The sequence below is a fragment of the Lepus europaeus genome, chromosome 11, assembly GCF_033115175.1.
Source record: "Lepus europaeus isolate LE1 chromosome 11, mLepTim1.pri, whole genome shotgun sequence".
In the NCBI taxonomy this organism is placed as follows: Eukaryota; Metazoa; Chordata; class Mammalia; order Lagomorpha; family Leporidae; genus Lepus; species Lepus europaeus.
Genome location: NC_084837.1, coordinates 103,788,129 through 103,803,634, shown reverse-complemented (window position 1 = coordinate 103,803,634; position 15,506 = coordinate 103,788,129). Strand labels below are relative to the sequence as shown.

General features: G+C 46.5%; 1 protein-coding gene across 1 annotated transcript in view; it reads right to left on the bottom strand.

Annotated features, from left to right (window-relative positions):
- The window catches only part of ABHD2 (abhydrolase domain containing 2, acylglycerol lipase), a 118,671-nt gene that overhangs the window by 83,660 nt on the left and 19,505 nt on the right, over positions 1 to 15,506 (bottom strand). The window contains exons 2-3 of the mRNA XM_062206233.1: positions 10,985 to 11,084; positions 8,646 to 8,845 (exon numbers count right to left, since the gene is read on the bottom strand). Coding sequence (XP_062062217.1) covers positions 8,646 to 8,839 — 194 coding nt within the window. The 5' untranslated portion in view covers positions 8,840 to 8,845; positions 10,985 to 11,084. The remainder of the gene's footprint in view (positions 1 to 8,645; positions 8,846 to 10,984; positions 11,085 to 15,506) is intronic.

The following is a 15,506-nucleotide window of genomic DNA, read 5'->3' as shown; positions in this document are numbered from 1 at the left end:
CAGCTTTAGCTCACTATGAGGGGGTTCTTCAAAAAGATTGTGGAAAATGCATATTATGCAAAAACAATGCCTGGGTTTCAAAATTTTGCTTTCTTTTTTTTTTTTCCCATAATGAAGACTTTATTGAAAAACGGACATCAAAATAGGAGATAATTATTGTACACCTGCCAAAATCACACATAATCACAGTATCTTGGTAGAGTCACTAAGATTCCCTATAAAGAAACACAGCCCCAGGAGGCTGTGAGGGTCACCAGTGGTGCTTTCTTCTACAGATCAGCCTTCTGGGGGTCCGGCCTCTCCTCTAGCACTGCTGATCTGCTGACACAAAGAACCACTGTCTGAGTGTGGCTGAAACTGTGGTAATCTGCAGCAACCTGCACACTTGACATCCGCAAAGAATCTGAACTTTGAACTAGCCGGTTCTTCTCTTCTTCGCGTAAGAGTAGATGTAGTAAATCTCTAGCCAAAGGCATGCTGGAGGTCCACAAGCCCACCACTCCCCTAGCAACAGCCAATTTTCTTTCTTTTATTTATTTATTTGAAAGGGGGGGGGAGAGAGAGAGAGAGAGAGAGAGAGCAAGCATGTGCATGAGCGAGTGCACTCCCTTCCACTGGTTCACTCCCAAAATGCCTGCAAGAGTTGGGGCTGGTCCAGGATGCAGGTCTCTCATGTGGGTGGCAGGGACCCGATTATTTGAGTCAGCACCTATCACCTACTGCCTCCTGGACAGTGCTTTAGCAGGAAACTGAATGAGGGGCAGAGCTGGGGCTCAAACCCAGGCATTCCAGTAATGGATGTCGGTGTCCTAACCCACATTTTATTAGTTTATTGCCTTATTTATTTTTAAAAATTTATTTACTGGAAAAGTAGAGGAATGGGGGTGGTAGTGGGGAGAGTGAGAGAGAGAGAGAGCGAGAAAGAGAATCTTCCACATACTATCTCACTTCCTAAATGCCTGCAACAGCCAGGATGCGGGCCAGGTCAAAGCCAGAACTCCATCCAGATTTCCCACTTAGGTGGCAGGAACTAAAGTCCTTCGGCCATCATCTGTTGACCCCCAGGTGCATTAGCAGGGAGCTGGATTGGAAGCACAGGCAAGACTCCATCCCAGGCACTCCCAATAATGGGTTGTGAGAGTCCAAAGCGGCTTAACCTGCCCTGCCACAATACCTGCCCCCAACTCTCTCTTAGCATATTAAAGGCCAGGTTAAATGCTTGCCTGAGATTTCACAACTTTTTTGTACCAAAGTAAACTCATTTGCCATTTACTTTTATGATCATATGAATAATTTGTACTGGCTCCAGAATTTTTACCTAGGAGAGGCCTCAGGAAGGGTGGCACTCTGACTCAGAAGACATCCTATGAAGCTGCATTTGCCTCATGTTTTATTTAAGACTGAGAAAACACTGACTGTCCACATCAAAGATCTTAACCCCAGCTTCTGCTTTAGTACTTCCACCGCCAATACCGGCCTTGTAAACGGAGGCAGGGAGAGTAGGAGTTTGCATAATGAATCCTGTGCTCTTTAGATCTGGAGAAGAACTGCGTATCCTAGACTCTCACAGAGAGGTGCTCCTGTGTAGGGTACTTCCAGTTACTCAATGCTTCCTTGCTACATGAGGACAAAAGCAGCACATCTTGCACATCTGTGACAAATATAGCTGTATAGAAGCAGGCTTTTATCTGGGGTAGACAAAAGAAACATGGGCATTTACTATTAGGAAGTGAAATATAGGAGAGCAATTGAGAGGGAGTTGGGACTGTCTGCGGAAAAAATTCAAAGGAGATTTGAAGGTGGGTGTCTGGCCTAGCAGTTGAGACATCAGTGTTCCTTGTTGCAGTGTTTTGGAATGATTCCCAGATCTGGCTCCCGACTCCAGCTTCCTACTAACACAGACCCTGGGAGGCAGCAGTTGCTGGCTCAAGTAGTCAGGTTCCTGCCACCCATGTCGGAGACCTGGATTGAGGTCCAGCGGGTGGGGCATGGAAGGGAAACTGTGGGCTTCTGGGGAGTGAGCCTGCAGATGGAAGCTTGTGCTTTATCTCTCTCTGTTCATCTGCCTCTCAAGTAAATAAAAGGAGATTTGTTCAGTCTTATCAGAAATAGGAAGCACAGTTGTGAGGAAATCAATAAAAAAATGATGTGCCTCTAGAAAATTTACACAATGAAAAAATATTGAAATCATGACCTTTTAAAAATCCTTCCCAGGGGCCGGTGTTGTGGTGAAGTGGATTAACCTGCACCAGCAACACCGGCATCTCATTTGGGTACCATTCCAGTCCTGGCTGCTCAACTTCCGATCCAATTCCCTTCTGCTGCACCTGGAAGAGCAGTGGAAGATGGCTCAAGTGCTTGGGCCCCCGCACCCACATGGGAGACCTGGATGAAGCTCCAGACTCTTGGTTTCAGCCTGGCCCTTGTGGCAATTTGGGAAGTGAACCAGCGGATAGGTCTCTCTCTGTCTCTGCCTTTTAAATAGCTAAAGTAAATCTTAAACAAACAAACAAACAAAAAACTTCTCAGCAACTCCCAGAGATTCTCAATATTCATGAACAAGACCACTGGATTACTATTGGTCGGAAACTAAAGACAGGAACTACTAAAGATGAGAACAACACTTCAAGGGGATTCTTGTTTGGGTCTCGGTTGCTGAGGAGTAAGGAAAAAAGTGGGGAAACCACAGAAGAGGAATCCATGCTGCTCTATGGAAAGGTTGTAGGATTTCTGCTATTCTCTTCTGTCGGAAGCAGCTTCCGAGAGAAAACACCCAGAGAGAGCTCTGGGCACAGCAGAGCCAAATGTTATTTCTGGCTGGGTGTGACCACTGCATTGAGTTTCAGGTGTCACTCAAACTCACGGAGAACAGCAGCGCCCAGTTCTTGTTCCTATGAGTGGCAGCTGGATGACCCTAGCTGTATTTTGATCTCTGGGCAAGGGAGCACACTCCTCCCCATGCATCTGGCTCTGGCTTTGATCATGCTGCTTCCTTTCTCTAGACCTGCAGGGACTCCTGGGTGTTGCAGGCATCTCTGTTTTTAGGTTTCTCTATTGATTAAATGCTCCATCATGCTTCTTAGCGACAGCACAACCCACACAACAAGCCTGCTAAGGAGTGAAAAAGGAACAGCCTGGCTTCCCACAGGGAGATGTATAAATTTTAATTGTAGACTCCCGGAGACAGGCACCTGCTGCCTGTCTTCACCTTTTTTTTTTTAAAGATTTATTTTATTCACTTGAAAGACAGAGTTACAGAGAGAGAGAGACAGAGAGAGAGTGGCCTTCCAGTCATTGGTTCACTCCCCAAATGGCCACAATGGCTGGAGCCGATCCTATCCAAAGCCAGGAGCCAGGAGTCTTCCCTGGGTCACCCACATGGGCACAGGGGACCAAGGACCTGGGCCATCCTCCACCGCTTTCCCAGGCACACCAGTAGGAAACTGGATAACAAAGTGGAACAGCCAGGACTTGAACCAATGCCCACATGGGATGCCGGTGCTGCAGGCCAGGGCTTTAACTTGCTGTGCCACAGTGCCAGCACCCTGTCTTCACCTTTTAACCCAGAGCTGATGAAAGAAACTTGAGCCAGGCCCATAGAGAAGGGTGGTGGTTGCAAACTGCCATTTGCTCATACATGGGGCTGCCCTGAGTTTAAGGCCAAAACAAACAAACAAACAAACAAAAAACCCAAAACTAACACCAAAATCAAAAACAATCCATCTTCTTCCACAGACAGGAAAGAGGAGACAGTCTCCCCAGATAAACAAACCTCTGCCAGAGTGAAAGATACAACTGCTCCTTCAGAGCATCACAGAACAAGCTGGAAACAGTGCAGTTTCTTGTGTCCAAGCACTCACAGCAAGTGAGTTTCCACAAACACAAGTGTTTATGGAAAATAAAAGGCAAGACAGCATTGTACCCTAGGTTTGGAACTGCCAGGGATCTAGCGGTCTCCCTAAATGTGTGGCTCTTGGTTTGTGGAAAAGAGAGACAGAAATTCTCATGAAACAAGAGGGAGCATGAAGAAGCCACTCTAAGCTGGGGGACCACACCCTAGGACATACAAGTGGGGCTTATTCTGGCAGGGGGGGTGGTGGGGCAGGTCAGGGAAAGCTCAGAACTCATGTTCCTCATCTTTAAGTTTCTCTTGCAGGCAGGGTTAAAGGAGCTTTGGTGGGGAGAAGAGTGGATTTGGAGTAGCCGGGGAATGAGTGACAAGGCTGGACAAGCAGGCGGGGGTCACACTGCTGTGTGCCTGTGGTGCTGGCCTGTTTAGGGAAGCCAACTTGAGTGGCATTATGACAGATGCATAGGTCAGAGGAAGGGAGGTGGCTGGGGACACTCCCGTAAAAGTCCGTGGGAGTGGCAGTTATGCAGCTGAACACCTAGGCAAAAGATCCCGTGCATTTTACTGTATGTAAACGACAGCTCAAACAGTAATCAAACCAATTAAAAAGTCCAGTAGAGACAGTGCCAGCCTGTCCCAGAGTGTGGGGTATGAGGATGGTTAGGAGGGAACAGGCACACAAGAAAACCCTCCTCCTGAGGGTCCTTCCCCAGGGCCCCTCTTCTGGGAGGCCCTCACTTCTCTGGTGCTAACTGATGAAGCAAAAGTACCAAAACTGGAGGATGCTGGCGCTTGGGGGCAACAGAGGAGCTCTGCCTGCTTCATCTGACGTGGAAGGAAATCAAGGACCACAGGAGCCCTCACTCTGTCCAGGATTCAGAGCTCTTTTGGGGTAGACCCCAGGTTTGTATGCTAGTTCAATCTCAACGCAAGCTTTCGATCCACACCACTGCTGCCGAGAGCCACGAGCAGAGCTGAGCGGATGACAGAATTCTACAAACAGAATGTTGGCAACGTGGATCTGTAAATGTTCATGGCACACTAGTGTCAAAGCAGTTACCAAACACTACATGAGAGAACTTCAGAAAGTTCATGGAAACTGTGTCTTTCGAAAAACTGTGCATGACTTTCAAGGTTTTTTAATATCAAAATAAATTTACGTTTTAATTCCATTTTTCCAGGAACTTTATTTTTGTAAGTTCCCTTATCTGGATTTTGTGAAGGGGAAGTGCATGCAGAAGAAAAACCCAGCAAAATAGTCGTGGCATGTCACCTGTGAGTAGGGGAATTACAGATGATTTTTTTGTGTGCTTTATTTTCCAATAAGAAAAGGAATATGCATTGGAGTTTTTATTCAGGAAAACACCGGAGATTCCTATTACCACCAAGACTTCCTCATAATTTGCAACTGAGCTTTGGCCTGATTGTTTCACTGAAAGCAAACACTATGAGAACAAAAAAAAAAAAAAAAAAAAAAAAAAAAAAAAAAAAAAAATCACTAGGTAAACACTGACCTGTTGCTAAGTGAATAAGAGACACAACATCCCACTAAAGCAGAGTTTTCCCTTGGACATTAAAGGATTCACTTACAATGTATCTTTGGGTAAACTGCCTTCAAACAGATTTTAAAACTGCTGAGACGGGGAAAGACATATCCTTACTTTCATAATATGCTTTACAGTTCACCTTTCACCCACTTTTTTCTTATCCCAGCACAGTGAGAAGATATATTCTTACCCTACACGTAAGTCACACTGGCCACCTGGAGCCAGCATTCCTGAACTTGCTGTGAATCGGCTGAGAGGACTTTGCTGCCGGACAGCGGGTGAAGACAGGCTATAGGCTTCTGCACAGGAGACAGTCCCAGGAGTGGCACTCTCACCCACAACAGATACGTCTCCTGCCCTCAGCTCCAAACACGAGAGGCTACTCCAGATGTGACTTCCAGGGAAAGAAGGAATGTCAAGGGAGAGTGGCTTCTGACCGAGCGATCAAAATACACAGAGGAGCATTCGGGAATGAATGGCCACTCGGGGGCCAGTTCTGCTAGTGGCTCTCAGCATGGCGGGCCTCTTCCTGCTCTTTGCCTCTTTTCTCTTGCCTGCACTCTGAAGAAAGTCCTGGTGCAGGACTTCCCGGGGGGAAGAAGGCAGTTTGTGTTTGGTTTCCTACTCTGCTACTCCCCCATCCTCATCCTTCAAATGACGGGAAAAATGAATCTAACCTCCAGGCTGTCAAGAGGACTGAATGGCACAAAGCCTACGACAGGTACTCAACACATTTCAAATAGACAAAGGATGAATCATGTGACAACACTGTGGTGAGGTGCCACATGAACGCAGGACATGCTTATTCCTAAAGAACTAGGATCCAGAGGCTGGTGCTGTGGCCTAGCAGGTAAAGCCACTGCCTGCAGTGCCAGCATTCCACATGGGCTCCGGATGGAGGCCCAGCTGCTCCTCTCCTGATCCAGCTATTTATATGGCCTGGGAAAGCAGTAGAAGATGGCTCAAGTCCTTGGGCCCTTGCACCTGCATGGGAGACCTGGAAGAAGCTCCTAGCTCCTGGCTTTGGATCGTCACAGCTCCAGCTGTTGCAGCCAGCTGGGGAGTGAACCAGCAGATGGAAGACTACCTTTTCTCTCTCTCTGTAACTCTGCCTTTCAAATAAATCTTCAAACAAAACAAAACAAAACAAGGATCCAAATCAGAAATAAGAGGCAAATTAAAAGATGGAGGGAAAACAAACGAGCCCCTTTGCTTTTTAATTATCTGTTATGTTCAAATCAGGAGTGCTAGAGAATTTTAGCTGTTTAAATCATGTTCCAACATGCTCAAGAGGGCCACTCCTGCAATCAGAGGAACACGTCTTAGAAGCAAACAGTTTCTGGGGAAACTCATCTTTAAACCAGAGCTAATTCCTAAATAAGTATCAGCTCTGCTTTTAACCTAGGCTCTCTCTGACCCTCCACCCTGCCAATTCAGGCTTTGCCAGGAGAGAACATGGCAACTGGCCAATGACCAGGGGACTCCACGTTGATGCCACTGGCTCAGGTCGGTGATAAATCACCAAATCTAGGGAGACAGCACCAGGGATGCACCTCCCTACCAGGAGGTGAGTGTGGGCCATTTCAACAGAGGCCAGGCGGTACTGGGTCAGCACCTTAGGTTCATTGTTGCTAGGGGAAGGGAACAAAAGCCAAGAGAAACTGTTGGGTTGACTGTGTCTGGACTATTTTTTGAAGCAAGGTAAGAAAAGAGGTGAAAAACTGCCATAATCAGTTTTTAAAAATACTTAGAACAATCAGAATGAAATAAAATCTTATATGATATTTTTCCGAAGCCTGGGCCATAACAGCTTTTCTGTGGCTTCTTCCCTCTAATTACTCAGCAACAAATACTGGGTGCGAATTTGTAGATATTTGCATAGAGACTTGCAGGGTTTTCAATTGCTTGGTTTTCAAAAACTCTCTAAAAATAAGCCGATGAAGGAAGCAGGTCTATGCTTCCACTCAATCTGAAAGGGGGCACCAATGTCACTAACCAGCCCAAATGAGTGAGTTATCCTTGCTAAGTATTGAAGAAACATCTAAAATTCAAATACGAAAAATGTTGGACAATGCAGACTTTAGGTGCAGTAAGAACAACACATCTTTAGTCTGATGCCTGATTGTGGAACCTTCTGGAATGTGAAGTCCCCTCAGCAGGGGCAGTTCCAAATCCCAAATCCTGACTGTAAGCTATTCATGGCACTCCACCAGTCTCCTGACTTTGGAGTCATGGCATCACTGTCATAACTTCCGCACATGAACACCCAGAGCTCATAGTTGACCATAGCTCATCACTGTTGGCTAACTGCATGTGAAAATTAACTAGACATCCAAACCAGACAAAGCAAGAACCCGAACTCTCAGACATCTTAGACTGTTGCCCATCTGTCTGCTTTTAGAAGAGAATCATTCACCCAGGGTCGCTGACCCCCAAAGGAGAAGGTGAGGGGTAATATCAGGTTAGAGGGAAAAGTTTCTGCTACTCTATGAGAACTAGAAACTCTGCCGGTTGTGTGCTGCTCTCCAAGCAACTGCAGGCCGATGAGGCTGCACACAGGACAGAGCAAACCACAGAGCGAGGCAGCAATGGCGAAGCTTGGCCCACACCCAGAGAACACACAGGCACCAGCAAGGACGTACTTAACACCGCACTGCTTCAAAACTGTGTGTGCAGATCTCTTCATTTTAAACTGTTCTTTCCCATACCAGAAGCAGAGATCACCCTGTCACCTCCAAAATACAGATCCGGGCTTCCACAGGGAAACCTGATTTTCGTAGAATGGAAGTTCTTTTTTAAATTGCTTTCTAACTAGCTAAAGCTTGGTACATTTTTCACTAAGGCAGATGAAAACTACCCACAAATTGGTTTGTGCTTTCTTGCATATTAATTATTTTGGGTAAGGATGGTTCCTCTTTCTTAGAACTGGCAACAGGACATTTGCTAAAGGGCTAGAATATTGTCCAAGGTTTCTCCATTTACCCTGAAATGACTACTATTTTCTGTAAAGTCCTTGGCATGGGTGATGACATCCTACTGTGGAGGAAGGGATGTTTCCAGGCAACAAAGATCAGATTCTCTCTCCTACCCTCTTGGATTCAAATACCATATTGCTATCAAGACTGTGGCTGTTTTAACACCAATGACACTACTTCCATTGACGCCTTAAAACATGGTACACGAGATTCTTCTTTGAACGTGCTACAACGCCAAGGAGGTGGCTGAACAAAGGAATGGGGTGTACTCACTCTTTGGTCAAAAGAGGACAGGACTTTAGCAGAAAGCGCGAGAGCCCCGAGTCTTGAAAGTAGAGGTCGGGAGGAGCTGTGGGGCTCTTCAGGTTCAGACACCGGACAATCACGTACAGCACAGCAGCCACTGCGGCCAGCTTCACCCCATCAAACACGGCCGGCAGCTCTGGGGTCTCCAGCATGGCATTCATCTTGATCTAGGGAGTAGAGGCACAGGGTGGGTTTTACAAGCACAGCAACGTGGGTAGAGCACACTGCATTACAGAAGCACATCATGCTAAGAGACAGGCCAGCGACATGTGCCATGGGCCAGATGTGCCCACAGGGACCACGCAGGCAGGCACCCATCAGCACCCTATAGCTGTCAGCAGACTAGCAACAACTCAACTCACACATACATAATCCTGAGTGCTGGTAAAAGGAGTATGGTGTTGTTTGCCATTTTTTAATCGTATGAGCATTTTCAAGAGAAGCACATTGGAAAATTATGCGAATGGTGATATTTTGAGAGTGGGAAAAATAAGACTGGTCAGAGGGACAGGACTGGGGGTAGTACTGTGATTTCTGTTCACAGGCCACCTTGATCCCCTGTAGGCTTACCCTGCACCTGGTACACCAGGTGTGTGTTTATAGCCTTGCATGAAAATATGAGATGGGGTTGCTATAGCAGGTGCAGCCTGGCCCCACCTCTATTTTCACAGCAGGCTGAGATACAGCACCCTCGGCCTGACTTAGCCACCTGCTCCACGGAGGCACTGCTGCCAACTCCAGTTTACACCCAGCCCAGGGTGCAGTGTCCTGGCTCCTGGGGTTCAGGCGATGTGAAATGCAGCTTGGCCAACTATTATTTTTTTTTCCCTGTAGAAGGTAACTAACTTGGCCTCTAGTCCAAAATCAGGCTAACAAGTGGACCAAATTCAACTAGTAGACCAAAATTTAAAATTGGGAGTACAGGGGACAGTGCTGTAGCACAGCAGGTTAAAGCCCTGGCCTGCAACACTGGCATCCCATATGGGCACCCAGATCCCTCATAATGCACCAGGGAAAGCAGCAGAGGATGACCCAAGTGCTTGGGCCACTGCACCTGCATGGGAGACCTGGAAGAAGCTCCTGAATCCTGGCTTTTGGACCGGTCCTGGCCATTGCAGCCATTTGGGGAGTGAACCAGAGGATGGAAGGCTTCTTTCTCTGTCTCTACCTCTCTTTGTAACTCTGCCTTTCAAATAAACGAAAAATAAACCTTTTAAAAAATAAAATTGGGAGTACAGAAAATGTATATGCAAGCATGATTTTTCCTTAACTCTTAACCTTTGATCTTTTGAGGTGGCTTTACCTTATATACAAAACACCCCCACACAGCCGTACTCCCAACACACACAACCAAGCATCAACAACAAAAGCAACAGCAACAAAAATTCAGCATTTTTCTTGCTGTTCAGCAGAAAGAGAACCTCAGCTGCTACCTTAAAAATCAGGGAAACCACAAGCTAATAAGAAGGAGAAAATGGCAACTCGCACAACCTCAGTAACTATGGCAACAGCTTCCTTGGAATGACTACAAGTAGCCTTGGCAGAAAACAGTCATCATGAGAATTTGGCAGCCAATGCTGGAGACAGAACAGGCAGAGCAAAACAGTCCCCAGAAAAATGTGTTCGGGTGAAGTGGACTGAACTCTCCTGACACACAGCGCATCCAGAGAGGACTCAGACATCTTTTTTTCTAAACTCAAGGCAGCTCTGGCAAATGCAGGACTTCAATATGCTGCACACAATCTGGTCCGGGCTCCCAGCTTGGAGAGGATCACAGCTGCTTAAGCAGCCTTCCACCATCAGGAGAGACAATAATTGCTAAAACCTGACATCATTTAGAATGAAGGCTAGGCCTTAGGAACTTCAATGAACAGATAGTTTACTTACTTCCTTTCTTTCTGAAATTGAAGGTTAAAGTTCATGCATGTGTATAGTTTCCTAGTTCCCAGGTTCAGTTAAGACTCTCAAAGGGACCTAGGGCCTAAAAGGGTTCACAGCTGCACTAAGATGAAGCTCTCCTCCCTCACCTTGCCAGAGCCTGGCCACCTTGCTAGTGAGACCAAAGTTAAACAAACAGCCACTTAACAGAGATTTTTAAATCTAGTAAGTGGAGGGCCAAAACCAAAATCCATCAGGAATTCCAAAGTTTCTTTGACTAAATGCTGGCAATACAGACCAGAAACAGAGTAATACAACAGCTAGGGGTTTTACCAGTCTCCTTGTTGGTCTAGAAAAGACTTCTACTCACTGCTAACAAACAGGAGTTAGAAAGGAGAAACAGAACTCGGACTCTTGGCCATACATACCTAGGTCACTTAGTCCTTTCACTGCGAATATTAATTTTCCTTGAAGAGTTGTACAGTTGGGCTGGTCAGGTCAGATCTCTTAGTCCAATTAACCTAAAAACTGAAAAGATTGCATGGTGATTATTTTTTTAAAGGATAAAGAAGCCACTTAACTGAAACATAAGCACAGTCTAAGTTTCCCTGCATTTAAAGTCCTTTAAGGAAAAAGACAATTTCTTTAATAACATGTGTACCCAATTCTCAATGTCTGGCCATTTTACCAAACTCACTGGTGGAGGCCTTTGTGAACCAAGCAGGACTGACAGGCACTCTCTGGTTTCCAGCACAAGCTGTCTGCTGAGCTCCTAACTCCGGCTAAAGCAAACTCACCTTGCTTGTATCCTTTACTTTGCAACAGAACCTTCACAAATGCCTAACTGGATGGGCATCATTTCTGTGTGACCAGGCCTTCATTCAGATCAGCACAGCACAGCCAGTGGAGCCATTCCTTTTCTCCCAAACATTCAGCAGTGAAAGCAGAAATATGGGCGAGGAAAGTAAAAGGGCATAGATGGAATGACAAACAAGGTAGCAGAAACAGAACAGAACCAAAGCAGCAGGTAGGGGCTGCAGTGCCTGCCAGGTCTGGATCCAGACCAGGGGCCAGAGGCTGGCAGCAGGCAGGGAGGTGGGTAGCACTTGGAATGAAAAGGGCTCAGTGTGACACAGGGAACCAGCACTGAGCCCACTGGGAGACAAGCAGCAGAGGAAGCAAAAACGAGAACATGCAGCGAACAGAACGTGTTCACAGCGCTACCTAGGTGCCAAGCACCGTTCCTCACACTGTACACATACCCAGTCTTTCATTCCTTACATGCCCTATGAGGTGGATCTTATTGGTACCCCATTTTACAGAGAAGGAAACTGAGGAAGTTTAAGTATCTCACGCCGGGACAAATGGTTGGTGGGTACAAAAGCCAGGATCCACCCTTGGCTACATAGATGGAAGCAGGAAAGGTAGGGAAAGAGAGAGAAGCAGGTGAGCAAGCAAACGGCTGGTACAGGGAACACAAACAAAATGCCAAAGGTTTGCCCCAAGGTGCAGAGCAGTAAAGAGAGAGCTGGGATTCAAGCCCATTTGCGTCTGATTCTACCACATGAAAAATAACTGACAAAGAAAACCAAAGCCAGAGAATCAATTAACCTTCACAGTGGCATTGCTCAACTTCAGATTTTTACAATCTCTTCATAATGAGGCGACTTCAAAAGTTCATGGAAAATGAAATTAACGGAAAAAGAAGTCAATTTTGTTTTTAAACCATCATCCCCGCCCCCCATTTTAGACTTATTTATTTGAAAGGCAGAGTTACAGAGAGGCAGAAGCAGAGAAAGACATCTTCCATCGGCTGGTTCATTCCCCAAATGGCCACAATGGCTGGAGCTAGACAGATCCAAAGCCAGGAGCCTCAAACTCCTTTCGGGTCTCCCACATGGGTGCAGGGGCTCAAGGACTTGGGCCATCTTCCCCTGCTTTCCCAGGCACATTAGCAGGGAGCTGGTCATCCCAGGAGCCCCACGAAGAGGACAGCAAAGTCTAGGTCCCTGATGATCCAAAGGAACAGGCATATCAGATCTGGATCACCTGCCTCAGGATTCTTTAACCTGAGAGAACAGTATACCCTACTGTTATTTCTGGACCATTTCACTCTGCAATTTCTGACAGTACAGAGGAAAGATTATATTCCCAAATCTCTATGAATGCTAAAATCACTGGGGTTTGTAAGAGCATTGACAAAATCCACAATGACTTCAAATATTTTTGTTATTAGAAAAAAAGCAGGGCCGGCGCCATGGCTTAACAGGCTAATCCTCCGCCTTGCGGCACCGGCACACCGGGTTCTAGTCCCGGTTGGGGCGCCGGATTCTATCCCGGTTGCTCCTCTTCCAGGCCAGCTCTCTGCTATGGCCTGGGAAGGCAGTGGAGGATGGCCCAAGTCCTTGGGGCCTGCACCTGCATGGGAGACCAGGAGAAGCACCTGGCTCCTGGCTTCAGATCAGCGAGATGCGCCGGCTGCAGTGGCCATTGGAGAGTGAACCAACGGCAAAAAGGAAGACCTTTCTCTCTGTCTCTCTCTCTCTCACACTATCCACTCTGCCTGTAAAAAAAAAAAAAAAAAAAAAAAGAAAGAAAAGAAAAAAAGCAACTAACAAAATAAAATATCAACTAACAAAATCTAAGAAGAAATTTTAGAGCCCTGGATTAGGAAAACCCATACGTCAACATCTACCACAATTGTGCATGTGATGAAGTGTAGAATGTACAGGACCCTTCTGAGTGTGTGGGTGTAGAGGGAAACCTAGATAGGTCTATAGTTCTCCAAAGTGGAAAGTGAGCTAACGTGTATCATGCTCTCCCCTCCAGAAGTATGTCAGACACTCAGTGGAAACAGGGCTTTTGTGGTATGGAATCATAAAAACACTCCGTGGGACTTTATATAAGGAGACCTTGAGTGATGTGATAGACAATGTCCTCCCACAACATGTTTTAAATAGCGAATGCAGTAGAGAATTAACTTCACCAACCCTTGAAAAATGCCAAGGTTTTAACATTTAACTCAATTCAGGGTAGGCAAACCTATGAGAGGTTTTAATTGTTGTGGTCCAAATATGCAGCCTCCATCCAAGGCTTGAGCCTGCAGTCCTGAGGCACAGGTCAGTTCTTCGGCACATTCCTGGGGCCTTCGCTTTGAAGGTTTATGCACCTGACGACCTACTGTGTGCCTAGCATTGTACAGCGCCACAATCCAGTAGAATTCTCATTTCAATTGGGGAGCAGAGAAGCTCATGTTAAGGCTACACTCACTGGTACTTTAGAAACTTGAAGAATAGTTAGTCCAGGAAAAATATTAACCAGGAAGGTTTTGGAGCCACCAGATCTACAGACAGTTCAGTACAGTATATGGGATTTAGAGGTTACGTATGTGTGTGTGTGTGTGTGTAAGTGCACATAAATGTATGAAATCAGGAATTTGCAGTCAATTTTAAAACAAAATTCTTCATATTCATTTTAGTTGATCTTGCTGTGTTTCATTTTACAGAGTTCATTCTTTTCAAGTCTGACCTGACACTAAACACTAAAATATTCTGAAACCTGTTCTGGACATAACAAACCCAGATTTCACTGCACTGTTTTGTGTGCCCTGCCCCATTCTGAGCAAGGGTAACCCAGGTAAAATGAACACCAGGCAGCCTACAGGGGAGGGGAGCTGCACAGAATGGCTGCAGGATGGCATAGTCCAGGAGGGAAAGGAAGCATCCTTCATCCTCCCCTGATCTCCATGGCCACCTTGGGCTGGGCTTTCTGGGCACCTGGACCAGCCAGCCAATCCCACACCTCCCCCACCTCCCCCAGCCGTTATATGAGCAACATTCAGTTGCTGCAAATGGTAGTTACAATTCCATTTGTAGGACAGGAACAAAGGAATCCACGGTGCTGCCAACCCCACCACCTGGTCACCAAAAGGACCCTCATTAGTGCCTGCTCCTCCTGGCTTATGACTTTACCAAGTCACTTGACCTCTGGGGCCCTGAGGACCTCATCTGGAAAACGAGAAGCTCAGATTAGAAGTCGATGATACCAAAGGTCTCTTTTGGCTCAAAATGTCTGAGACTCTAAGGCACAGAATTGCAGTCCTTAGCCGGAGAGCACAGGAATAGAACTATCTTTGTAACAGAAAATGGCCCATTTTCCAACCTGCTTCACAGAGCACTATACCAAAAAACTTATAGGAACTAAGAACCCTCAGGCTCCATGGTCTTTTCTTAAACAAAACTTACACATTTTCAGCTATGTCATTTATACCAGTAAGCCCATCATATTCAGTTAGCGCCCCAAAATATTAGCTGTTACCATCACCACTAAACTCTCCTCCATTTTAACCGCAATAAATGACGTAATCTGACAGATAGAAATGACTGTAAAATATATCCTTTCCCAAGCAACACAGAGGCCTCATCCACAATGCAGTAACGAGCTCATTGATGTTTTGGCCCCCTGCAACAAGTTTAAAACTAACGCCAGGACATACTCCCGATTCTTAAAAGCGAGACCACATCAGACTTAGTAAGTCAATGGGTAACTATGGTAGTCACCGAGTCCCCTCAACAGTTTCCAGATGAGTTGCTCCTGTTTCTGGGATCAAGAGGGCTCCTCGGAACGCAAAGCTGGAGCCCCTTCTTTTTTTTTTTTTTGACAGGCAGAGTGGACAGTGAGAGAGAGAGACAGAGAGAAAGGTCTTCCTTTGCCGTTGGTTCACCCTCCGGAGGCAGGAGCCAAGTGCTTCTCCTGGTCTCCCATGGGGTGCAGGGACCAAGGACTTGGGCCATCCTCCACTGCACTCCCGGGCCACAGCAGAGAGCTGGCCTGGAAGAGGGGCAACCGGGACAGAATCTGGCGCCCTGACTGGGGCTAGAACCCGGTGTGCCAGCGCCACAAGGTGGAGGATTAGCCTATTGAGCCATGGTGCCGGCTGGAGCCCCTTCT